This window comes from Accipiter gentilis, chromosome 27 (assembly GCF_929443795.1).
Source record: "Accipiter gentilis chromosome 27, bAccGen1.1, whole genome shotgun sequence".
In the NCBI taxonomy this organism is placed as follows: Eukaryota; Metazoa; Chordata; class Aves; order Accipitriformes; family Accipitridae; genus Astur; species Astur gentilis.
The window spans coordinates 21,647,406-21,673,139 of NC_064906.1; the positions used below are offsets into that span (position 1 = coordinate 21,647,406).

The 25,734-nt window shown below is 38.4% G+C and overlaps 1 protein-coding gene across 1 annotated transcript; it reads right to left on the bottom strand.

Annotated features, from left to right (window-relative positions):
• Positions 1-1,170: 1,170 nt before the first annotated feature.
• SPATA48 (spermatogenesis associated 48) lies at positions 1,171-25,483 on the bottom strand. Its single transcript, XM_049830138.1, is given in 10 exon segments — positions 1,171-1,282; positions 12,556-12,663; positions 13,209-13,250; positions 14,354-14,421; positions 14,854-14,933; positions 14,936-15,004; positions 15,662-15,734; positions 16,672-16,760; positions 23,482-24,001; positions 25,436-25,483. Coding segments are annotated over 10 exon segments (1,209 nt in total).
• Positions 25,484-25,734: the final 251 nt, after the last annotated feature.

The window sequence follows — 25,734 nt, forward strand, 5'->3', positions numbered from 1 at the left end:
GAGAAAAAGAGCAGAGGTGAATGGATGGAGGGTAGCAGAAATGGAAGTCAGTGCATTTTGCACAATGATGAAACACTTGACAAGGTGAATTCTTTAAAAGCCAGGCAACTCCTTAAAGCTGCTCAAGTCTTTTCTGGGTACTTTTCACTGGCAGTGCTGAAAAAGAAGTGTGATGTGTTGTGAACAGAATCCTAAAGCCAATTAAACAGTTAGTGGAAGATAAATTTCTCAGGAAAATGTGGAAACTTTTGATAGCGTCACCATGTCCTAGATGATCACGGATAACAACAAATCAGAATCTAAAGCACAAAATCATAAAGGAGAGAGGCGGGGGGAAAAGTTATTAAGCTGTTCTGAAGCTACTGGGAAAAAGGCTAGGTTGGTCCTTTGCCAATGTGAGAAGCTCTTTGTGCTAACAAAAGGAAAAGGGCTTCTCAGCTGCTCTGAAGTGTCCAGCTCGTTTGAAACCTACAAGAGGTAGACACCTGAATACTTACACTGGCCCATAGTTTTAACAAGCCTTGTATGGAAGAGCAAGAGAGAATAAAGATTACTAATTCACTTCATGAGGTAGCGACAATAGCGATGTAGGGCTATGAGGATTTCATAGACACAGGGTCCTGGGCTGCATTGGAGCGGGGGCATGGCATTAATTTGCCTCTCACTGCCTTCTAAGTAAACCCACCCATTTTTAACAACTATTTTTGTATAGCAAATACCCATTTCATAAGTCTGCCAACACCAATTTGGAAACACAACACCACACAGTTTTCTTTGGGAATTCTTAACTTTGACATTTGTGGGCCTCTTTCAAAACACACACAGATCAATCAATCAAAAAAAAAAAAGTCACTTAAACCATGACTTAGTAACTATAGCTAAGGAAAAAATTTCTTGGTGTAGAAATAATCCACATTTAAAAATCATGATTTACCTCAGTGTTAGGTACCTTCCCAGTATGTACCTTATGATGTTCCAGAAAAATGCTAAAACCTCAAAAGGATTTTAGATTAGCATGACAATAATGTGGTGGGATCCAACCCCAACTGCTCTGTATTTTTTAAGCCAATGGAATGTCATGCTTAACATTTAATTGTTCTTCAACTAAATAAATGCAATTAGGATTTTCCCTGTAATCTTTCTGAACAAGCTGAGAAATATACCTCATACCTACCCATGCATTTGTGCAATTATTGATGGGGTTGTTGATGGAAGATTAGAATTTGCCGGGTGAGTTGCTGACCAATGAACCTTGCCAGTGTATCCAGGGATATTTGGAGTGCTAAAGGAAAAAGTTAAAGGGGGATGGGGGTAGAGAAAGGGTAAATTAAATGACTATAGGCTTGAAATATGACTTACAAATCAGTTCTAAAATAGCTAGTGTTTATTAAAGACGGATGGGGTAAAAATTCTTCATAATATAATGAGTAGTCCTTAGAATGTATGAACTGGCACAGCTTCTTTACAATCAGCAAAACAACTTTATGATGATCTAGCTGAAGATCCGAACCAAAATCTTTGGTTAGACATGGCAAAAGTGAGTTCTTTAGTGACATTCCCCCCCCCCCCCCCTCCAGTTTCTTAGGTTGAATATCTGTATGATATTCATGAATACAAGCAACATTCAATCTCAAAGAAAAAACGGGGTCACAGGGTTCGCATAGAACACAAAAAGCAAGGAAATAGTCTTTAAAAATGTGACACAGATTTAGCTCATATTTAGGTTCCAGCTTCAAATATGGAATTTAGGTAGCAGGCTTTGGGCCAACAGGTGTGATTTCTCATGGCTTAAACCATAAATGATTTCCCAAATGATTCTAAAGTTTTCTAAATTTCCCCTAGAATTTATTAAGAATGTATTTATATATATATGTAATATTATTAACACTACTTAGACACATCTACTTAAATTCTAGCTCGAGTACACCAGTGGATTAAGACAGTATGTGCCCCATCTTGGAAAATTAAAGACTTTTGTTAATTCTGATTTGTTAATTCTGATGCTAAGTTCCTTAAAGAGATGGAGGAAATAATTCTACTTATCTGACATAGCACAACAGAAAATTTTGAGAGCAATTGCTGCAAGATGAAGCAGAGATGAACAAAATTAAAGAAAAAAAAAAAAAAAGGAGGTACTAATATGAATTCAGAGAGATAATCCATGAAGATTAAAAATAAAATAATCTAAACCCCCAATATGACAGCTTTTTTTCAGCACAAAGTTATTCAGAGTATTATCAGTACTGTTCGATATTGACAACTCAAAATAGGACACTGCTGAATTATACATATATCCAGACAGCCCATACACATGGAGGTAAGAGCTCATGACAAGCTGTTTCACCCACTGAATCAACTATATATTTGGGATTGTAAACCTTGCCTCCATTAGTGTTTTGCAGGTCTTCAGACCACATGAATGATAACAGTGCCTCCTTTAAAATAATCTCTGAGGTAATTTTTGGTTCCCCTGTGCTCTGGGTAAAAATAAACAGTTCCTTTAATTATAAAGTGCATAGAGCTATTAGTTTCAGTACAGCTGACCAGCTACTTCTCTGCAACTAAGTTCAGCACAGGATGCAAAACTGGACATATGTGTGAGATGTGGTTTATCAGAAAATTCTTTGACTTGTGTACTAGGAAACTTGGCTCTGAAATTTGTCACCAGAATAGCAGAGGTAATGACAAAATGCTGTATCTGCCTACCACAGTTATAACAAAGGACTGTGGGTGAACTATATGTGCCACAGAAGCATTGGTGGTATATGTTGTAGTCTTTGTACCCATATTTAGCAGAAAGACCATCTAGTCCTTTGTCTTATTTTGGAGTAGCCTTGCACTAACCCATACATTCATACACTGCTATACTCCCTGGGCCATGCTCCAGTACATGACCCCACAGGGAAGATGGCTTTGTAGCATCAGTATAGCAGTTTTGCAGCACTTTGGAAGCTGTTACCTATAGGGAATGGCCAAGTAGTTGGCTGAGCAAGTAAAAAAACTGCTCTCTGTTTTGACAGTGGCCATGCAGGGGTAACAAGTAGGCCTGAAAATCTAGTACAGTAGTAGAACATATTTTCATAATTGGCCAAAATGGCTTGCAGACAAATTTACTTTTTCATGTCAAACTAGACAATTGTTAGGTTATGTGCAGATTAGATAACTCTGTAGAAAATTTCACCTGCATGTGCAGAGATCCCACTGAGGGACAGAACGGACATTGGGTGCGTGTGAGTATAAGCACATGCGTTCATGCAAACCTGAAAATGTGGTATCACTTTGAAAGAATCAGTCAGACTGCGAACAGAGTTTTACTACCCTGGTGACATGCTACATACCAAGATACATCTCTCACATATAATAAAGAAATTCCGTTAACTTCCTTGAAATTGTGTGAGCGTCACAAAGAGAAGGATATCACAAGAAGCCCCATATTAACTTGCAACATTTTATAAGCCTATTTGGAGTTAACTTACATAATAACTATACAACTATGGAGGTATTAGAATACATTATGCACTGTGAGGCATCTGATTGATAAAATCATCTGACCTTTAAATCTTGCAAAACTAGAAGAAAATAGAAAAGCATCATAAGTGATCAAACGTGACCCAAAAATCAAGCCTGAGAGATGACCCAAGATGAAGCCTTGTTCTGACTGTGTTAGAAAGGATTGACAGAAGCTGGTATATTCATAACATGTGGGAAGGATGTAGCTCTGAAAGAGAAGAGAGATGGGCAGAGAGAAGCTAAAAGTACCAGGATAGTAAGAAAGCTTACACTACAGTAAAGCAGCTGCTCTCCTGGGAACCTGCAAAGAAGATGCAAAAAATGTGCTGCGGTTATGTATGCGATAAAGCAGAAGAAACTGAGGTTAAAAAATACCCCTTTGGTTTTTTGTTTTTGGATCATGCTGTCTAGCTCTTCTGTGTTTTCTCTGATGAGCTGCTAAACCAGATTGTTGCTGCTAAAGAAAACAGCTAAGTGCCAGGCTACCACTGGGCAACATACAAAACTCCTCTGTGGTTATGCTGTCGTCATCAAGTTTTCTTTCTGTAACCATGACATCTCTCTTGTTCATACACTTGTTATCATGCTAGCAGCTCTTAGTCCCAACAGTAAGAAACATACAGTGTTGACAGTTGAATCTGTGCAAGCTCTAAGATTTTTTAAGTGGAATGTAGTGATTCTGAGTGCCTCTGCTTTGGTGTGCCTCTATTTTGTATGTCCGCCTTGGGATGACTTTGAAGATTTTTATTTCCTGGTAGCGTTCAGGAAAAACAGTGTGGACTTTATTTAGATGGCCACCCATACTGACATTTAGAGCCATCTGAGATGCCTTAAGGTATCTGAGATAAGCCCCTATAGCACAGGACCCGCAGCAGATCTGTGATGGTGTCTACAAATGATGGTCTAGGGTGTCTCCAGGGCATTGGATGCCCAGGTTTCCCCTGTAAATTCCATGTCAGCTGTTTTTATGGGAGCAAAACCAAGATTCCCCCAAACAATTTGTAATTCTTGAAAACCTTGGATCTAGCACTTCAGCTTAAGCGACTGAGGTATCCAAGTTCTTTGTACAAGAATTCTATCTAGTGAAAGCTATCTGGTAGATTCTTACCTTGCACTTATGAGCAAAGAGTTCCTAACATCTTACTCTTTCTTAGAAACACTGTTGTATAAATCTCATAGAACTAAATCACCAGATTAAGTCATTAACTAGCTTATCTGGTTACTGCAATTATAAAACAGGCCTCTCAGGTCTCACTCACAGTATGTAAGACTCGCAGCTGGCTTCCACCTCAAACTCCCTCCCAGGAAGACTGACATGTCACATGTTTGTGGCCCTTCTTTTACTCCATGATCCTATTTGCCAAGCAGAATAACCTGTGGTAAAAGTGTCTCAGACACAATCCTGTGTCAGGAAACTCAGAGCATACAGTCTCTTGTGATGGGAAAGAATATACCTGAGAGAACTTGTGAAGTCAAAACAAGGTGCTCCATGCAGGGTGAAGAATGGGACCAACAGGATTTTTGAACAGAGCATTCTGGGTTGCATTTCATACCCTCCTCCCTCAGCGATAGGGAATGGGTATTTACAAATGGACTTGGGGTTTCTAAAAGGATAAAACCATCAAAGTGGTAATTCCCCAGAAATATTTTTAGTCATGTTGAACTGGAACATTTTGTTTCTACAATTTCAAACAGTTTTATTCTGCTTTCAACTTTTTCAACCCCTCTTTTTAGTACAGGGTATTACTTTTCAGAAACAAGGAAGCATTTCAAGCCAGCAATAAAATCTCATTTGGAAAATGTCAAAGTAGGATATTTCAGCATCCCCCACCCTCAATCCCCCATATGACTCAAACTGGAAGATCATTCAAAAGGCATACATGGTAGGCAAGCTGTCAGTTTCTGAAGAAAAGACGCATTGTGGGAAAGCTCTTAGGCAGCCCATGAAAATGAGTATGCAAGGTGCAAGGCAGCAGAGGGTCCTGTCCCCAGCTAATTGTGGCCTATGAGGTTTCTGTGGTAATTTGAAATGATAAGGGATGCATACACACAGTCAGTTGGAAGCTGACTACACTGAAGAAATATGACTGAAGTCACCACAGATATACTGATGTGATAGTAGCATTTTGCCCAATGTGCTTGAGAAACCAAGAATAAAGGGTAGTTTCAGAGAACAGTTTTGTGCAAGAACTGCATGACTTGAAACTCTCTGGACTTTGTCTTCCTAGAAACTGTATGTCTTAAGTTCCCATTTCAATCAACTGCTTCCAGAAATGGATTTTGGTCAGATTTTGTCTTCTCTCTGACATAGACAACTCTGTGGCCTTGGACAAGTCGCCTCCTCAGTCGTCATCTTTCAAAAACTAATACTATAATCTACTTCACCACTGTTATGGCAAAGAATTAGTTGATGCTTCAAAAGTGCTGCTAAGTAACACTTTGTCAGAATGCATATGTATTGTGTAAGCACTGCCCTCTACCGAGTATTAGGAGAGCTGATGAATTATGAGTAGCAAGTTTTAAAATGTTAATGACTGCCAGATTTTTACTTAATTCTGGAGGCAGAGGCTTTTAATGTGGAACAAGAAAACAATCTCTGTCCTAATTGCTTTTGTCAAATTTCAAGAGGTAGGTTCCAGTAAGTACCACAGTGAAAATCAGGAAGTTGCTGTGCTATAATACAAAAGACACACAAAAGAGGAAAGCACAAGTCAGATAATCAGATACCTGATTGATAATGAACTGTTGCTATGTACGCTGGAATGCACTAAGTGTGCTACACTGTTACTACACTAAGTACTGCTAACTCATTGAGGGTGTAAGGGAGTTCTAACAATGCCAAGGAGGAGAGCTATTCCTGTCTGTCAGACTGAGCATTTACCAGAGCCCTGCCCATGAATGCTACAAAGGAAATCCCCATCACCAGCGTGTGAGGCTTTTTTTCCATTGACCCTTGAAACACCTGCAGAACTAAAATACCACATAGAGCATAACCTTGTTTCAGCAGCTGATTGGGGAAGAGGTCAACAAAGGAAAAAGCTGGTGACTAGGGGTGAAAAGAATTATACAAAACTACATACCTATAAAGATGTTTAAGAAAAAGAGAACAACAGGTGATTATGTTGGGAATCCATATGACGCAATAAAACCAGTTTCTCTATGGTTTTAAAAATTATTAGGTTCAAAATGCACTTCTGAATAAGAAAAAGATTTTTTCAAAGTAGTTGTTAATAAGAAGAAAGAATGAATTGGGTCATTACTTATTTTCACTTATTAATAACACGGAGCCTCTCAAAAGTGTCCAGAGAATTTAGCAGTCTGAGCCTTCCTGGAAGTCACTGTAGCTGTGTGGTGAAGTTTCCTCCTCTGTGTAACTTGCCCAAGAGAGCTGAAAATACAGTGTTTCTTCAGAATTCAGACCGTCGTCCTCTTCCTTGATACACATTTGGGTTGAAGCAGCAGTTACACACAGGGGATCAGATTTCTAAAAGTGCTCAGTACCTAAAAGTTTCATTGTGGTGTTTGTGGCCAGATTTTCACAGGAGCTCAGCAATCAACGTGCACCCAGAATGTGAGCTCTTTCAGAATACTGGTTTTCATGTGTGGTTGCTGAGCTATTTTTGACAGCCTGGCTGGCTGCACAAAATATACTCTTTAGCCCTCAGTTGCTTCCCTACCTAGTATATGGTTAGCTATGTGACATATAAAACCAAATGCAGAATTAATCTTCCACAAATAAATAAATATTCTAAGCAAATATTTCATAATCAAAACAGTAAGAAACAAAGAAAAAATAACCAAGGAAAACAGACATAATCAATTCAGAGTTCAAAGTCTTCAAAAACATATCGCAGAGGTCTCAGTTCTGCAAAATATATGAACTCAATTCTATCCCTGTTCATGAAATCTTGTTCAGCAGATACCTTTAACTCACTGATTCCAATGGAATTTACACTTCATGGGTTTGAGAGAAAAGGAAGCAAATACAAGAACAGAGTTTAAAGTAGGCAGATGAGTGGAGAAAGTAGGGGAAAAAAAACCACAAGAAAGTGAAAATATGCACAAAAAAATCAATAAATTTAAAAATACAACAAAACCCACTTGAGTCACTGGACAATTGTTGTCCAGCATACCTAACAAAACTACACAAGCAACATACAATGAAAATACAAAAAAGAACCAACGCATTCAATTTGGAACCTCGCTGGTTTGTGGCATAAAAAGATGAGATTCAAGCCTCCAAGTCCTGTGCTCTGACAATGTAGTCCACTCGACAAGAGCACTGAGCTGTAAAACAAGATCATGATAGGTTTTATAAAAGATTTTTGGAGATCTGTTGGTGAAAAAGAGCTGCATTAGAAAGAGATTTTCAGAGTGCTCTTTCACAACAACTTCCTAATTTTTTGACTGGCTCTTTTTTTAAAAAAAGATTTCTATGTTGCCCTTGGCAAAGAAATGATAGAAGATTCCAGCTGTTAGGCATACTTTGCAACATAACTGAGGATGAAAGAGAGGAACGAGTTCATCCTAAAGCAAATTCAGGAGTGCATACGCAAACCAAGGATATTAAGAATGCTGCTACATTCTAGGGGTGGAACAGACCTCAAGAGATGATGTAACTGATCCCTTTCCCCCAAGACAGGCTTTAATGACAGCCTGGAAGAGAATGAGAGGAACTGAATTACCAGGATCTTTGGTCAAGTGTGAAGATGAAAAGTCTGACCTGAGAAAAGCACTTCCACAGCTTCCTTAGGGAAATGCCCACTGATCATCCTAGACTGCCACCAGATCACAAACACAGTTTTGCTTAATAAGTTTGGATTCATAAATTTAGCACTTCTAGATGGATCACAACACTTATGACGTGGCTTTTTACATGTGGTGAAGGATCCCACAGATATTCCATGTCTGAACCACAGAGAAAAACTGGACAAAAAGTGACTTAGATTCCTAAGTCTTCACTTGTCTCCCAGCCTAACTTTTAAGAACTATGGCCATAATTTTGTGCTAATTACTATTTTTTAAAACCAATTTTCAGCAAAGCATCATTTCAATAGCTTAAAGCTCAGAGTTTGGCAAAAAAACGGCACAGGCTAGGGCTCAGGATACATGCAGTTTCATTCCTAACTGTGCTACAGATTCCCAGTGGGATTTGGCAAACCGCTTAATCACACTGCACCTGGATTCCCATCTGTATAACTTCCAAATTGCATGCTAAGGACTTCAGGGTATTATCTAGAGTGCTGGGTATATGCACAGCAGCTTTTCACAACACTGATCTTATACTAGGGGCTTTTAGGCTCAACTGCAGCATAAATCATGACTTTTATCTTTTTTCTATTCCTTAAGAAAAAAGAAGAAAAACAGAAGATGGTTTCCTGTTCTGCCAAAAGGAAGAGAGGGTGGGCACAAGGGTAACATACAAGATATGCCCAGGTTCACCACTCTTCCTGTTTGTCTCTGCAAAATTACATGACAGATGACTCTTAGCTAGTTTCAGCTTTGCTAATAATTTGAATTGCAACCACTTTCTTGCATGGTCTGGGGAAGAGAAGTGTCTCACTCTGGAGTAATGCCTGAGCACTGATGCTGCCGCCCAAGTGCTAGAGGCAGGAAGTGCAACTGCTAGTCCATGAAAGAGTGAGAGTGACTATCTACAGAGATTTTTACATTTTACAGACTTCCAAAGCATATTTAGGCTTCTAAATCCAAAACATACATCTAACTTCTCAAGGATTTTGGTGGGAGTCTAGCAGCCTTAATACCTTTACACAACTTTCTAGAACTACTGGCAAACACACAAAGTGGTAAAAAAAATTATAGCGATTATTTTTTGTCTTCTTTCTGACTTTCTTCTTTCTTCCACTTAAAATCATAGCAATCTTGATGTCTGACAATCATAGACAGAGAATAAATATGAAAAACTTAAGAGTTTTTCAGGTGGAATTGAGTTTTTCACAGATTTCAGATGTCAGAATCTTTTAGGTTTCAGAGATCTTGGTCTCCTTGTTGCTAGAAATCAATGAAACCCATAGCCTCACTCACTAAAAACCAGGAAAATTACATAGAGAATACTGGAGAAGGTAATATAGAACATGTTGCTCAAACTTATAAATGCACCATGATACCATACGCTGCAAATAGTACCAGACAAGATGTCTGTCAGTTTGCAGCACATCAGCTTCTATTCTTCCAAGCTCTACAGCAAAAGCAGTATGACAAAACAGAACTAAGGGTTAATAGCTCTGCTAACTTCCCTACAAACTCAGAAATCTCTGTTCAGCATTATGTTGCATGCTATGTGTCCTGTATTTTTAAAGCACATTTCTCAATAATAATTTTATACTATTTTATGTTCTAATTCAAGCAGAAGTTAAAAGTTAGATGAAGGCTGCGAGAAATCAGATGACTTGTGCAGGAGGCATGATAAAACAATCAGAATGGTGCATTATGTACATAAAAGCTTGGTATTAATAGGTTTGGTTGTAGTCATACAGGGCAAATTTGACCATCTTACAATGCTTAGCACCTTACTTTGCCTGTGAACCTACTGCTGTAATAAGTAAGGCTGTGTGAAGAATGATGTGCTGTTCCCCACACGTGTGTGACAGCATGTGATGCATTGCAAAAGAATATGCATTCTCCCTGAAACTGATGTAAGAAACAGAAATGAACAGACCTAAGGTGGAGCTCAGAAATTCCAGCTACTTCCAAGGCAGCTCCCATCAACTAGGAATGTTTAGCACATACTCTGCTATATGTGGTAAGGCCCAGCATTGTGCCTTTTCTTCAGAACAGAGGGCAATATTTTTACAGCTTCTCTCCCTCTGCTTCCTCCAGTGAAGTATTTCTTCTGTAGTTTCCCCAGAGATGTGGAGTTTGCAAGACCACTGAAAGGACAGAAAGGAAAGGCCTATGCAAAGACAAAACCTGGTTAAGTAAACAGAACAGTCTCTTTCCTCTTTTATCATTTTTAGTTCTTACCATTAAGTTGTTAGTTTTACCATTTTACTTTCTCAAAAGTTTGCAAATAAATGCTTAATACCAGCTCAAACTACTGAAGACAACTTTAGGAAAGGCTTAAAGTGAAAACCTTTGAATTTCAAAGTTCGTGATCTAGCTAAAAGTAAGGTGTTCCTAATGGCATTCAGGAAGCTTTTGCAAACTTAACAGCCATCTAGTGACTAAAGTTAAAAATCACATATTTTTAACATGGCAGTGTCCTGGTTTCAGCTAGGATAGAGTTAACTGTCTTCCTAGTAGCTAGTACGGTGCTATGTTTTGAGTTCAGTATGCGAAGAATGTTGATAACACTGATGTTTTCAGTTGTTGCTTAGTGGTGTTTAGACTAAAGTCAAGGATTTTTCAGCTTCTCATGCCCAGCCAGCGAGAAAGCTAGAGGGGCACAAGAAGTTGGCACAGGACACAGCCAGGACAGCTGACCCAAATGGGCCAACGGGGTATTCCATACCATGGGACGTCACATCTAGTATATAAACAGGGGAGGGGAGGCGGGGAATCGCCGCTCGGGGACTAGCTGGGTGTCGGTCGGCGGGTGGTGAGCAATTGCACTGCGCATCATTTGTACGTTCCAATCCTTTTATTACTACTGTTGTCATTTTATTAGTGTTATCATTATTAGTTTCTTCTTTTCTGTTCTATTAAACCGTTCTTATCTCAACCCACGAGTTTTACTTCTTTTCATTTTCTCCCCCATCCCACTGAGGGGGGGGGAGGAGTGAGTGAGCGGCTGCGTGGTGCTTAGTTGCTGGCTGGGGTTAAACCACGACAGGCAGTATTCAAGTCATACTGCCCATTCAAACAATGGCACATGCACTTCTACTCAACAGACCTGTTCATTAATACTAAAGAACAGGAGGCATTTGAAGTATGAAAGTATGGCATAGTTTGAAAATAAACAGGTTTTTTGGAAGTAAGGACTCTATTCAGAATGGCATCAGCAGTAATTCCTGGTGCATGCTAAGCTCAGAACCTTCTCTTCCATGTCCTCCCCACTTGAGCCTTGAATGTAACACAAATCTATTTCCTGCTGCTGGGCATTTACAGGAATGCCTGAGTTCGGTAGTACCAGCATCATTAGAAACCGTAAGTCAGGTGTTTTGGGGTATGATCTAGGAGATGTGCTCAGACTAGCTTCACGTGCAACCTTTCTCAATTGAAAAAAAATTGAAAGGTGCCTGCTAAGTTCTTAAAACTTGGTTCTGCAATTAGTCTAGCCAGGTTAACAACAGGAGGGAGAGTATACTCTGATTTCCATCCCAGCCTAGGTCAGAGCCTGCCAATTGTGAAGAGTTCATTATACCAAGACAGATTATACCATCACACTGGTGTTACCACAGGCAGCTTTTAATTCCCAGGATTAGAACACTAGTTTTTGGCCTGACAGTCAGTTGTTGTCAGTCCATTATGACCATTCTGTACGAGATGTCACTTGGGCCACAGAGCAACTCCTGGATGGAAAAAAACCTAATCAACATTTCTGGTTGAAAAGCATGATGCAAGGTGTTAGGAGCATAATTTCCCTGGAACTATAACACTAATGTGATACAATAAAGAATCAGGCCTTAATGTTCTACCACAAATTCATACTTAAGTCAAAACAGGTTGCATTTAAGCTTACCATAACGCAAGCTGATGGATAAAATCTGTTATACCATCATCTCAGTAGACATCTCTCTGCTTATTTTTGTATCAGCTTTCTTGACTAATTTTATATATCTAGGCTGAATGGTCCCTTAGATTTATACAGACCTACACTGACCACTGTAGGCAGTTACCACTGTAGGCCATTTACTACTGACTCAGTTATTAAAAAGGACTCTTCAAGTTCAAGCTTCAGTCTGCAAGCCCACTGTTCTTCCTGTGTTAACAGACCTCATTCAAGTTATTAAAAAGAATAAGGAGCGCTCCCCCCAATTTTTTTCATTCTTATGGCCCAAGACCAGATCTTTAACTGTTTTTTCCCCTTTCCCAAGTAAGAACTCAAGAGGAAGTATCAAAATCATGCTAAAAAGAGAAACATACTGTACAGTGTTTGTGTAGCAAGGCTTTGAAGTTTGCACATAGTTAAGTGGGATTAAGTCTACATAGGCATTGTCAATGTCTTCAAAATTTACTGCACCAACACAGCCACTGTCTGGATAGAAAGGAAATCAAAGATATGTACATTATTCATAAGACAGCTGGTGGAGGCAGCTGAACCATATACTGCATGCTCCAAAATTCTAGTTATTTATTAAAATGGTCCACAAGAAAAAACATGGACATTAACTGCCCTGTGTGCTTGGCATGTCCCAAGATGAAAACAATCATCTGCTGAACTTGCAGCACATAACAAATGACAGCTCTAGTACATATGTACAGAGAGGAGGCTTGGCAAGAATGGAAATAAGATAGAAATGTGTCATCTCTTCTCCTTTTGGCTATGCCCATGATCAGACTGGGATATTCTTCCAAAGAGGACATGACAGGATCCTGATTTCAAGTTTACAGGTAAAAAGCTGGAGTCACCTGCAAGCAGAGGAGACTCAACACATGCTCTCCCTTGGCACCAGAAAACATCTTAAGATTAGATAACATAGTCCATCTACAACTCTCAATTCAGAAAATGAGAGATAGATTGCTTGGGCTTAATCAAAAATGTAGAAGTAAAAACAATCCAGGGACATTGTACTTACATATACAAAGGGCTATGACAGGTTCAAGAGCTTCAGCTTACGCTGTTAAAGACAAAATAGATCAATCACCTTTTTTTCACCAGACAGAATAACCTGATAGAATATTTATGAGGTCCCAAAAGAGAGGTGGTGACAAGTCAAAGTTTTGCTCTTGGAATGATGCAATGCTCATTTGAATTTGGTAAAAGACCGTGGTAAATGATTAGGTTGGCATATATGCTAAATGACCCAGTTCAGCAGGCAGAATCCTGTCTTTTAATCTTTATCCTCAGATACTGGGACTTCAGTCAATTTCCTAGGATGGTACAAGCAAGTTTTCTTTAAAAATGAACTGCTTCTCTACTTGTAACACTTCTTTCATTCAATTCTTGAGAACACAGGAAAATTTAACATCAGCTCTGAATTTCTCTCTTGGTCTGTCCCTGCAAGCTGCTCTCACTGTCCATGTCTATATTCCTTTGAAATAGCAACATTCAAGAAACCATAATGCTAGCATTTTCTATCTCCCTTCCACCCTGCAGAGGTACCCGTCTCTCCCATTGTATGCCTGACTGTGCCCAACAGCACACCTATCCCTTGAGTTTGCCCAAGCAAACCTGCTGGCTCGTAGTCTGGAAAGGAGGCAAGTTCTAGTTCTCCTGTCTTGCTTTGACCAACCTTTCCTCCGCACCTCTACTTGGCTCCTATCTGAGGCCTTCTGAGCCTCCTGTCACCTGTTACTGCGCTCATCTGAAATGGCCCACTCTGAGATAGGACAGAACAGGCGAAATACAGAGTGAAGAAAAGACACCAATGCACAGGTGATTGTTTTGTTGGATTCTATACACAGCAGATAAAACCTTGAGTTTGTATATGTGTATGGTTACCATGGTGTTTTCATAAATGTCATGTCTTAATGAAAACATCAGATGTATGAAGTCATGACAATCATTGACTTTACAGATTTCTTCTGTTCTGCTTTTTATATTTAACTCTCTCACAGGAGAAGCATGCTAGAGTATACTTTTCATATAGTTATTGTACATCTTAACTTCTCTAGTCATAGAATGCTGCTGAATTTAGTCTTCTGAAATAATTAACTGTACACAGAGTTCATAAAGGAAGTATTTAGAGGACCCCGATATTCACAAAAAAATGAAACTTACAAATCAACAGGTCTCTGTGGAGAGGTAAAAGACCTTGTTTGAAATCTGTCCCAGAAGGCTCCAACAACCTAAAATCATAATTAGATGGTTCTTGTAAGGCAACATTACCTAATCTATTTGGCTTAATAGATTTTCATGCAGCAATCAGAACCAATTGCAGGACTGAACTTTAGTTTAGTAAAAATAATAATTATTACAGTTAATAATCACAAGTAAGCTAACTTAACATGAGATTTGTTATGGTACAGCATCATTCCTATCAACCAATTTTTCATCAGTATCCTTGTCCTCTCCTTTGGTACTGTGCATGCGTATCTTCTTCTGTACCAATTTACAGAGGAGGGGGAGGGAAAAACTATGAGGCAATTACTGCAGTGTGCTGATGACCTTAAATGCTCACTTGGTACTGTTTTTATTTGAAAACATTGCTGTGGGTTTATGTGTATGACCTACACAAAATTTAGGCTACACTTCATTAACAAAACCTAAAACCAGCCGACAAGAAATCATTCACTGTCTTGCCTTATTTCAGGTTCAGGATTGTATCTCCTTTTTGCAAAACTCTGGAAAATAGGATCAACACTTCCGCTGTCGATTCCAGAGGCTGGACGTTGGAAGCTAACATATTATCCCAGGGAACTTCTTCATAAGCTCTAGATCAACAATAAAAAAGAAGAGAAAAAAGTTCCCATATAACCATTAGTGAATGACATCAGTAGCTAGATAATAAGGAATTGTGTGACAAAGAAGGATGTAGAAAATAACAAAGGTGTGTATTTCTAGTTTAAAGGGAAATGAAAAGCCTGGAATTATACGTTGCTTGTTGGGGAACACATAGTTACAGTACAGTTTCACAGGCTTATCTTCTTTAAAACTGTCTCACTCACTAACTGAAAGAGGTAGTTTACCTTCCAATAAGCTTACAGTGATGATGTGATTTATTTCATCTAAATTTGAATAATCAGCTAAGTGAGACGAGACACAAACAGAGATTAGACACCAGTCATATCATGCCTGTGACAGCCGTTGAAAACAGATGTACAGAATGCCCTTTTGGAAACTCCAGCTTCTCTTCACTGCCTATAGGGGAAGCAGAGATGAAAGGCACAGACTGGACACAAGCTTTTAGATAACTAAAGTTCATGTGATGAATCCTATGCTGAATGCTGTTAAAACACCAGAAGTTCTGAGTGACAGAAAAATTTTTTGTAGTCTTATATGCCCTGCTACCTAAAGGTACTGTAGTAGCAAAAAGATTAAAAAATAAAGCACAAGGAAAAACTGTTTTTAAAAGAAATGGTGTCTCACTTTCAGTATTTGACTTGCAGAAATAGTCTCTTGCTTTTTCTTCTCTCCACCTTGCAGAATGATCACTTGATTCCTAAGAGAAATCAAATACATGTCAGAAAGCAATGCTATCTACCTATATGATACTATGATTGCTTGTTTAAAGGGTGAACTGTATGTATCTGCATTTTTCTAGTTTACTACCTTCTTTTGCATCAGAATGTGAAACATGCAATTTCACATACTTCACCAAGATCAAGAATAGATCTATTTCTGAGGAGTTTTATTCAGGAAGGAAACTGTAATATAGTGAATACAAATTTAAAAATTAAAATGTCACTGCCTCTCTACTCCTTAAGAATGTAGCTTTCCATTTGTCTATTATTTATAAAATGGCATAGCAAATGCACTTTGCGGTCCCTCACATATGCCTGATTTATTTGTATGATGTTCATTGCTACAAAAGGGGTCCAACTTAAAGAACTATTTAAGCATGTGCAACACTTTAAGCACTATGAATAGTCTCATCAGTGTAGAAGGAAGAAGGATGCCATTACATTTTCAGTATAGGAATGACTTAATTAGACTTGCGCTATGGAATCATTGATGGTTTTTTATTTACTCATTTGTTTGTGACTTGCACCAAATAAGGCAGTGTCTAAGTATTAAATATATGAGTATTTATACCAAGTATGAGGTTTGGGTATCTTTTGTACATTCTGGTATTTTTGCTCTGTCTCCAGTTACACATAACTGACATTGGTTGTATCAGTCTCACATTACGGTCTAAATGCCTTAACCAACATAACAGTACAAAAAATGAAAATTATTGGAGCAATAGCCACCATTAAAATCTGGTCATGCTAACATACGGCTACCTGAAATATAGTGCTTATTTCAATATAATTAGATGAAGAAATGAAAAAGTCACTACACTACTGTAATCACTGCCAAAGTATGTTGAATGGAAAGCAGACTAGAAACAAAATTATTTAAATATGTTTTCTGTCATTACAAGAAGAGCACCAGACACTTGTCTTAAGATTGGGATCCATACAAAAAGCAAAGATATGGGTTTGGTCAGGTAGATCAGGAGCAACTTTCACTGGACTTCTCCAACCTGAAAGAAAGGGCTTCCTATTGTGTTAATCAATTTTTAGCTATCATTATTGTTTTAAACTGGATGAAAACAATTAGTGGCTTCCCCTAAAAGTCAATGCACCAGTGTCCAGATACCTGTTACCATTCTGAATTACAAACTTCCACAAAAATACATTAAATTACATGGAAGATGAAAGTGATAAATGATATCACAACACACATTGCGATGGTTTGGTCTACTTCACATATTCTCATGTACAGTATTTACTGTATAAAGGTAAGTATCCAAATTATCAAATATAATAACAAAAGCTTGCTAATGCAACCTGAACTAGTAACTACATATTGCATTTCTACAGTTACATAATTTTTGCCAACCCTGAAAGCAAGAAACAATTCCTTCCATGAGCAGTAGTTGACCGATTTCCTAAAGATATTTCTCTCTCTCCTTCATCCTCCCAACTTCATATTCCAATAATTTGAGCTCTCCCTGACCAGGTCCTGTAAATCAGGATTACCCACCAAGAGGCTAGTTACTGTAGAGTCACATACATGCTGCTGACTGGTGAGCCAGCATACACATGCTGATAACCAAGTGAGCTGCTGCCAAATAGAAAGATGTTATAATGGCTGAGTTACCCTCATGAGGAACACTCATTTATGTCTTTCGTCTCCCCAGACTTCAATCTTCAAAAATCTTGCAGGGATGCAATTATCCTTGAGATGTTTATATCTCTTTCAAATTTGGCAGAAATTGGCCAATGGGGTTAAAAGTTATTAGGGGAGAACCAATAAATAAATAAACAAGACGAATGAAAACAACCTGTCTCCTTAGGGAATCAGGATGAAACCCACAAAATAATCCCGTAAACAAGGTAAGGGATATGTACGAGAGTATCATCTGAACTTCTGTGCCATTAACTAGCGTAATGCTTTTCATGACTTTGGAAAAAAGTGTATTTCTAAATATACTTTGTTATACTACAGTAAAAGGGGTAGACATCCATCACACCACTCTCTCTGTGAACACTGGATACTATTATTCAGTATCAAGAATGTACTACTTCAGTAGTACATTAGTTTTCAACCTGCTTGTTTCTTCCAGACCCCTAAAAATCTCCAATGCATATGAAGACCTTTATGTAGCAAATTTAAGCTAATTCATAATTTACTTTTCCTAGTTATTTGCAGAAATTTTAGGTATACTTTGGAGAAAATAGTTCAAAGACTAAAAGTTGAAAACCACTGTGCAGAATGCAAAATGAGTTCTTGCAGAACTAATCACTCTGACAAAGTTTAAAAGAAAATCACAGCTTTCAGTAAAAGAAACTAAGTTTAGTATACTAATGTTGTATGTAGATACTGAAATAATATGACCCGGGTTTTAAAAGAGCTTTTTGCACAGTGTGCTATAACTTTAAGTTGCTGCTTTTGAAAAGCTTGACAGAATTTGTGGATCTTTGCATTGTGAAGAGCTTTCAAAATTAAAACAATCTTTTTGGAAAGTGTCTCTTAAACAGGCAATGTGCTTCCAGTAAAGATTGCAGCTGCATCTTCATTGCCTCAGCTTTGTGTAAAATCTAAATGCTATCAGCAAATATACGACTTGTACTCATATGTGAATGTTTCCATTAAGTTTTATGTCTGAAATGTTGTAATTACTTAATAGGTATGCATGTACTAGTGCCCTCTACAGTAAAGAGGTAGATGGCTCAAATATATCCATCCATATGTCCTAGTAGTTCCATAAAAATAGTCTTCCCCTGGTTCATTGATTAAAGAGCTAAAGGTTGCAACTGTTATTCTTTGTGTTATATGTGTAAAACACTCATGTCAGCTACAATGTCCTTAGGAGGACATGTATATAATTTTACATTTGCTTTGATAATTGTACATATGAATTTCTAGAGAACTCTGCTCTTGTACTGTATACTGAAATTTGCCATCTTGACACTACTGTCCTGCTGCTGGGATGATTAATCTTCTAACATTTACTTCCTTTTCTTTCAGTGGAATGATCTAGCATAAAAACTGCAATAATTTTTTCTTTAAGTCAACTTTCTGGAGGCTTCAATGCTGCTAATGATTTGCTCAGTCCACAGGACTGAAAATGGCATGATCCGTTCTTGTCCAAGTTGGGAACTCAGTGTCTTGGCTTTGTCACTTTTAACTAATGACAAGCTTAATGATAGTGTCAGTTTCAGTCTATTACTTAAACTCATCTCCTAATCTGACAAAGCAGGATTCAATGACAGATAATGAATTTAGGCAATTTCTGGCTTGGATTCTGAGTTAGAAACTGAAGACGTACTTATTCATATTTCTAAGCTGTTTCCCAGAAACCATGAAAGCCAGAACATCTCTTTGTTTTGTTTTTAAAGGAAAAAGTGAAATTCTTACGTCACCATATGAAGAAATATGCAGAGAGGTTTCACAAAACCAGCAGTCACACAAGCTTCACTGCACCTCACTGCCATTCGAAAACTGTGCACTGGTTTTGACCTCTTATATTTTATATTTAGTAGGAGTATTGACTTCAGTGGGCCCAGCAAAAGATAATAATGCCAAATGAAAGGTTTACAGATAACTCTTCCAGATTCTTTTGCTTTGTTCTTTGGTTAATTATTCTACTTCTCTTTATATATAGAAAATAAATATAACCCATTAACATTACTTCTTATCTCTCTCACTCCTTTGAAAGAAAAAGCCACAAATCACCCCCTGAAAACTAACTATAAATAAGCATAAACCCCATCAGTTTATATTGGAAAGACATGCATGACAGAAGAAGCAACAGAGAAAGAACAAAGTTGTTGAATGAAGAAAGCATCACTCTGCTCTTAGGGAAATGAAAAACAAATGCACAGTGAAATACATAACTGTAGGGATGATAAATAATCAAATCCTTAGTGAAACCACAGTTGTTTTATTCAATGGCACTCAGCCCTCTGAGTTTTTATGCATTATTTCTAGATGACCTACTAGCTTATTAGGCAGTATGCTATTACACAATTCATTGTGTTATGGGTAGTTATTTAATAGCACAGATATTCTTGAGCTCACTGTAGGCCATTTTTCATTCCTAGTTGACTTTGTTTATATGCTACAATACTTATGAGCTATGCACGTTATTTATGAGTGTGCTTGAATAGTTAATTTGATGTTTTTCAAGTTGCACACTTTTTTGCTCTTTGCTTTACATGTTGTTGCCTCTAACTAATCTTTCTTCTTTCTCTTTCTGCAGGCAGGTAAAAGGTTTTATCTCACCAAGTACCTATGTTACAAACTGGGGCTGCACCAGCATTGCCTACAGTCATTTTCTATAATTATTTGAAAGGTAGGAGAGGCTGGAACCCTACCTTGATATGCCTCATACTCACTCAATGTGCTGCTTAATCCTGGATTACTCCTGTATGATTACTTCTCCAGAGTAATGATTACTCTGGAGAAAAGGCTTCTTGCTTCAGGAGAGGAAGCACTGGGAAGGGAACTCCCTCTTTACAAAGGCCAATGGGAAATTAGTATAAAGTGACCACAATTATTTCAACAAGTTCTGGATAAAGTTCTTCAGCAGAGCCTCTTAAAGTAACAATGGAATAAAGACATCTCCGCATGGATAAATAATTGATTAGAAGATCAGAAAAGGAGGGAAGGGGTAAATGATCAATTTTCCAGGTGGATGGAGTTAACTGCTAGAGAGACCTGGAGTAACCCATTTAGGCTTAGGACTTTGTTGCTTAACATATTCACAAGTGACCTGGAAATAGTGGGTTGGAAGTTAAGTGGTGGGTTCGAAAAGCAAATGGATATATTAGTGAAGCCAAATCTATGACTCCATGACTACTAACTACAAACACACCATCTCCTGGTCATGAACCCATGGTCAACAAAACATCACATGATAGGAAATTATGCAGAGGAAGTATGATGATATTCTTTGTTAAGTATCCACAGTCTTGGATGGAATACTGGACTAGTTGGGCTTTTGGACAAATTCAAATATGGCCACTCCAGTAGAGGCATGAGTTAACAGCTTATTTCTCATAGAAAATGGTTACTATCAAGTCTACAGGCAAACTCTATGGTGTTTCCCACTTCCCAGTTTTTGAAGAAAACTGTGTCTACAGATGTGTCAGCTTCCAGGAAGGGCAAGAAGTTATCTCTGCTCTTTATCAGACTTATCAAATACCCTGGTTCCTTCTGCCATCCCCATGCCCATCTCTGTGCTAAGCCATACAAAACAGAATAATAATTACAAACTGGATATGAGGGCTTCATCACCAGGTTTCCAGGTACAAATATACCTGCATGCTCAAATTCTGAGGGCCTCTTAAACATTGCAAAGAAAACTGAGACCACAGAGAAAAGGTTAAAAAATTCTGTTGTCATGTGACTGAAAGAAGGGGACTCTACAGGCAAACACTGTCAACTTCCTAAAGACCTCGTCTTCTAGCACTGAGCACCTTCCCAATACCGAGCAAGAATACATGAAGAATGGCTCTTCAGCTGTCTCCCTTCTCTGGCAGGCTCTGACTCTTCAGTCTCAGAACGACCTTCTTTGTCAGCTTCTCACCTTTGCTTTGCTATCACAGAGCCTCACTGTTCAATAAACTGGCTTTGCTCAGTAGATGCAGAAGACTGCTCAAGTTCAAAGTAACACTGTTGACTGCCAAAGCCATAGCACTACATCTCACAACAGAGAACCTCCTGTCTACTGCAGATGTTTATGTACCTCAGCTCATCTGTCTCAAGGGCTGCTTCTGTCTCTCTCTTTTTTTTCCATTCACCCCCAATGCAGTGGAGAAAGTGACTGTAGAATTTGCTTGTAAAATGCCTTACTGATCTCTCTTTCAGCACAACTTCCCCAAACAGCTTAGCTGTGGAATGTCTTGGGACTGTTATCTAGAAAGGTTAGCAGCTTTCATCACATCATGTGCCTCGGGGTTGGTAGTTGGGCTGGGCTCTGAATCACATAGCTGAAATCTGGAATTTGTTTATGCATACTTATTAAATATAGTAGCTTAAAACTCAACTACTTTTTGTAGCTATATTTACACATTTGTAGTTAATACCTCAGCATCACAGGATAACTTGTAAATGAATGCTAGGTTTGGAAGAACATTTGCACAGCTTCCTTAAGAAATTTATGCTGGACTATTATCTGTTTCAAGGTTTGTCCCTGAGTTAAGTTTGAATGTTTCTGACACCTTCAGTGGAGTCAGTATTTCACTTCAATAGTGAACTTTACCCAACAAAAAAATCACCAAGAAACTCACCAAACAGTTTCTATCTGCTTTCTGGAACTACTCTCCATTTCAGACCACTTTCTTGACTGTAACTCAGGTTCCTGACTTGATGACATTCAGTTTCAGATTTTGTCTGTGTTGATACAGGCATGTCTCTATCTGCCAGAGTATCTCTATCTTTGTCCCTGTCTGCTTTTCTCTGTGTTGGAAAAATTAATGGTCAGATAGAATTGCGTATCTCAAGTCTTCCTTCCCCTTCACTTTTCCAGAAGCTTGCAGAAAAAACCAGCTGATCAGTTCTGACTGATGTCTGAGGTCTAATTCCATACATAAAAGGGGAACACAGTAACTGAGAAATAAGAGTGAAAATTATATGGGATGTGCAAGAAAAAAAAAGGAAAATTATGGACTCTATTTTTTTATCCCTTGTTGTTTCTTGGGTTCTTTTGGGTTCTGTTATATGACTGTAGTTAAGCTTAAAGTGATTTAAAATGCAAAGTTCGAAGACAGAAACAAGGAACAAAACTTGTTGCAAAACCACTGTCTGAACTTGTAGCACGTAGAGACTTTATGGAGACAGTAACATGGATGAAGTATAGCTAACTGTGAAGTGTGTGTTACCTCTGTATAGTAAAATGGAACAAGGAGCTTATTTATGTTTCTTTACTATGTTCTAAGAAATGCCTCCCCTCATCTAGGAGCATGTTGCCTGAGTTCTCATAAAATTTTGTTCCAGCTGTAATGAGCATTCCTCTATGAAAATCATTGGAATTGCCTTAATCTTTATAAAAATTCAACCATATTGCTTATTGCTAATTATGTCTGCCTTTAGAAGCCCTGGGTAGGTATTTCTGCCAACCCAATTTTGCTTGATGTTAAAAAGAGTGAATTTCCATTTTGATCCTGTCCATACAAAATGACCAGACCCAACTTAATGTGTAACACATTGATATAAAATAAGAGGGTAACATGTACTCTGTCCAACATGTGATGGCAGTCCTAAAGAGCTTCTGTTCTCCGATCAACTAGACACTGGAATAGGTCTTTAAATGGGCTGCACTGCAGCTTGTCAGGAAATACTATGTCAGGAAATACTAAAGGACACAGAAATATCCAGGGGGTTTCATGACTCTGTAGTGATTTGTTATTTTGGTTTACATGAAAACAGGTGCTCATTAGAACTATTGTATATAACTTCACAATTTACATAAATAGATTTTTTAAAACATTATTTACCTTCAAAGATTTTGTTTTGGTTTGGTTTTAGCATTAGAATTTGCTGACTGGTACCTCTTTGCTACAGCAGGGACAATGAATCATATAAACACCCTACTGCAGTTGTTATATTCAGTTCAAATATCCAGGGCAAATATATTTTATAAGGTTGTTCTTTCAGGACCTTGGGGGATGGAGTTCAGAAACTAATTTTATTTTTTAGTTAAGCATCACCAATTTCTTTGGGGATTAAGAAATAAAAGTAGTAGTTTGCTTTACCTCTGAGTCGTGCCCTGACAGAAGCAGCTGACACAGCCCTGGAGTTCTACCTTCTGTCCTGGCTAGTTTTCTCCAGGAAGATCATCTGCTTCCTGTGGGCAGGCTGGCATCTCTTTCCTGTGATGAGGACCCACTGATGAGGTTTCACACCACTGTAGTCTACCAGGGATTCAATAGCTCTTCCAACAGTGGGCTGCAGGTCAGCATCTGCTCCTGGACTCACAAAACCTGAGCAGGGATTTACTAAAGGCACGTTATCCCGGTGTGGGAGTAAAGTGTAATTCGGCCCTACTGGAGGGGTGAATGGATTGAATTTAAGGAAATAATTACTGGTTTTCTCTTCAAAGTTGGCAAAGCCATGTCTGTTCTCAGGACCTCTCACAACCGGCATGCACATCTTCTTTAACGGACTTTGATACTGTTGGCAATCCATCTTGTGAACTGGTTCAACTGACAAGGCGGACTTTTTAAAGGCACTTGCCTGCCTTTCAGCTCCATGGGAAAGCACAGTCATTCTCTTCTATTGCCCTTATGTGGCACTAAACTTAAAAGATTCCACTTGCTCCTGTTTCTCCAAGTTTCTGAAGTCCTAGCCAACAAACCACAGTAAAACTAGAGGTCATCCTGCAGAAGATCAGTGCACAGAAAACATGAAGAGCAAGGCAGTGGTTGAAGTGGTGAATTCTTTCCTGAAAAGAGATATATCAAGTATGTTACAAAAAGAACAGAGCCATTGAGTGAGCAGAGAGGTTTTTTGTTGCTTGGTAACGATGGAAACCACCTCATAATGAAATGTCTCCTGGTGTGAAACATGGTTCATGCATACCACAGCAATCTAGTCCTTCAAGGGAACACAGATAGCAACTTGAAATGGCACTACAAATTACTTATTTGTCTGTTAGAGACAAAATTAAGAAGTTTTCAGTCTTACTAAGAATTATATGGTGCTTTTGTTGAAGTATTTTAAAATAAGCTACTCTGTTGGTATCTAGATCACAAATACAACTTAAATTGAAACATAGATTTAACACAAACAAAACTTATTAAAACACAATCACAGATAAATGCAAATCCAGAAAATTTAAGATTATTACTTGGAATAAGTAAATCAAATTGACATCAGAGTTTTCCATGCAGCTTAATTACCTCCAGAATTTTGCCATTTGTTCTATCATGTTGGCAAATCCATTAATGTCTCAGCTCAGAATACGCAGCACTCATTTCCTAATCCCAAGCTTGACGGTATTCATTTAGCAATCTAAACAAAAGCAGTGTGATTTACAGAGGTCCTCTCTCCATGGATTCAGTGCCATCTGCAAAGGTCTGGCACTTCGGAAAAAATCAAACTACCTTTATTTGGACAGCTCAACTCACACTATGGGGGCCTTTATTTTGTGGCCTTGTCAGGAAAATTAGGGCACAGGGTCTGATCATTCTCTCATTTATGTTAGTCTCACACAGATGCAACTTCCCTGAATTCCTAACTTGCTCTTGATTAACACTAAATCAGAAATGGGCCTAACATTTATTACAGTACTGGTTTATAGTATTAAAAAGTTGTGTTCCATAAGGCAGAATCATGGTGGGGTGTTTTTTCAGTAGTTTGCTGATGGAGCAGAAAAAAGAAAAAAAGCTTCTTTCTTCAGCTTTCATATACAGGTCACAAGAACTAAAATGGGTAAAAAGTGACAGCTGAGAACATTGTGTATGCAGGACCACTAAGGTTAAGCCAATACTATGAAAACACAGAACTCGTGTCCACTTTCTATCACACTTGTACATTCAAGTTAGTGAAAAGATAGTTTCAAAATTTGACTTCTGCCAGTAACAAGCCTTTAAAATGCCATACCGGTGTCTATATTTACTAAGATTCAGTAATCTCCATACCAAATATGATCAGTTTTACACTAGAAATATCCAGTGTCGCAGCCTGACCTTTTCCTCCACTGCTTACCTTCTCCTGGAAAGCTTTAGAAAGAGAAGGCAGGAGAGGCAAAGACATGGGACCCAGGTAAGGCACAGGATGGAAGACATTGCAAGGATGACTCATGTTTTGTTGCACTCATTTTGCAGAGTGAAATGCAATTAAAGCTTATGCTAGTTTTGGCTGGGATACAGTTAATTTTCTTCATAGTAGCTTGTATGGGGCTATGATTTGTGCTGGAAAGAGTGTTGATAATACAGGCAAGTTTGGTTACTGCCGAGCTGTCCCTCCGGCCGCCCCCAGGTGCAGCCCGCAGGCCTGGCTGCTTC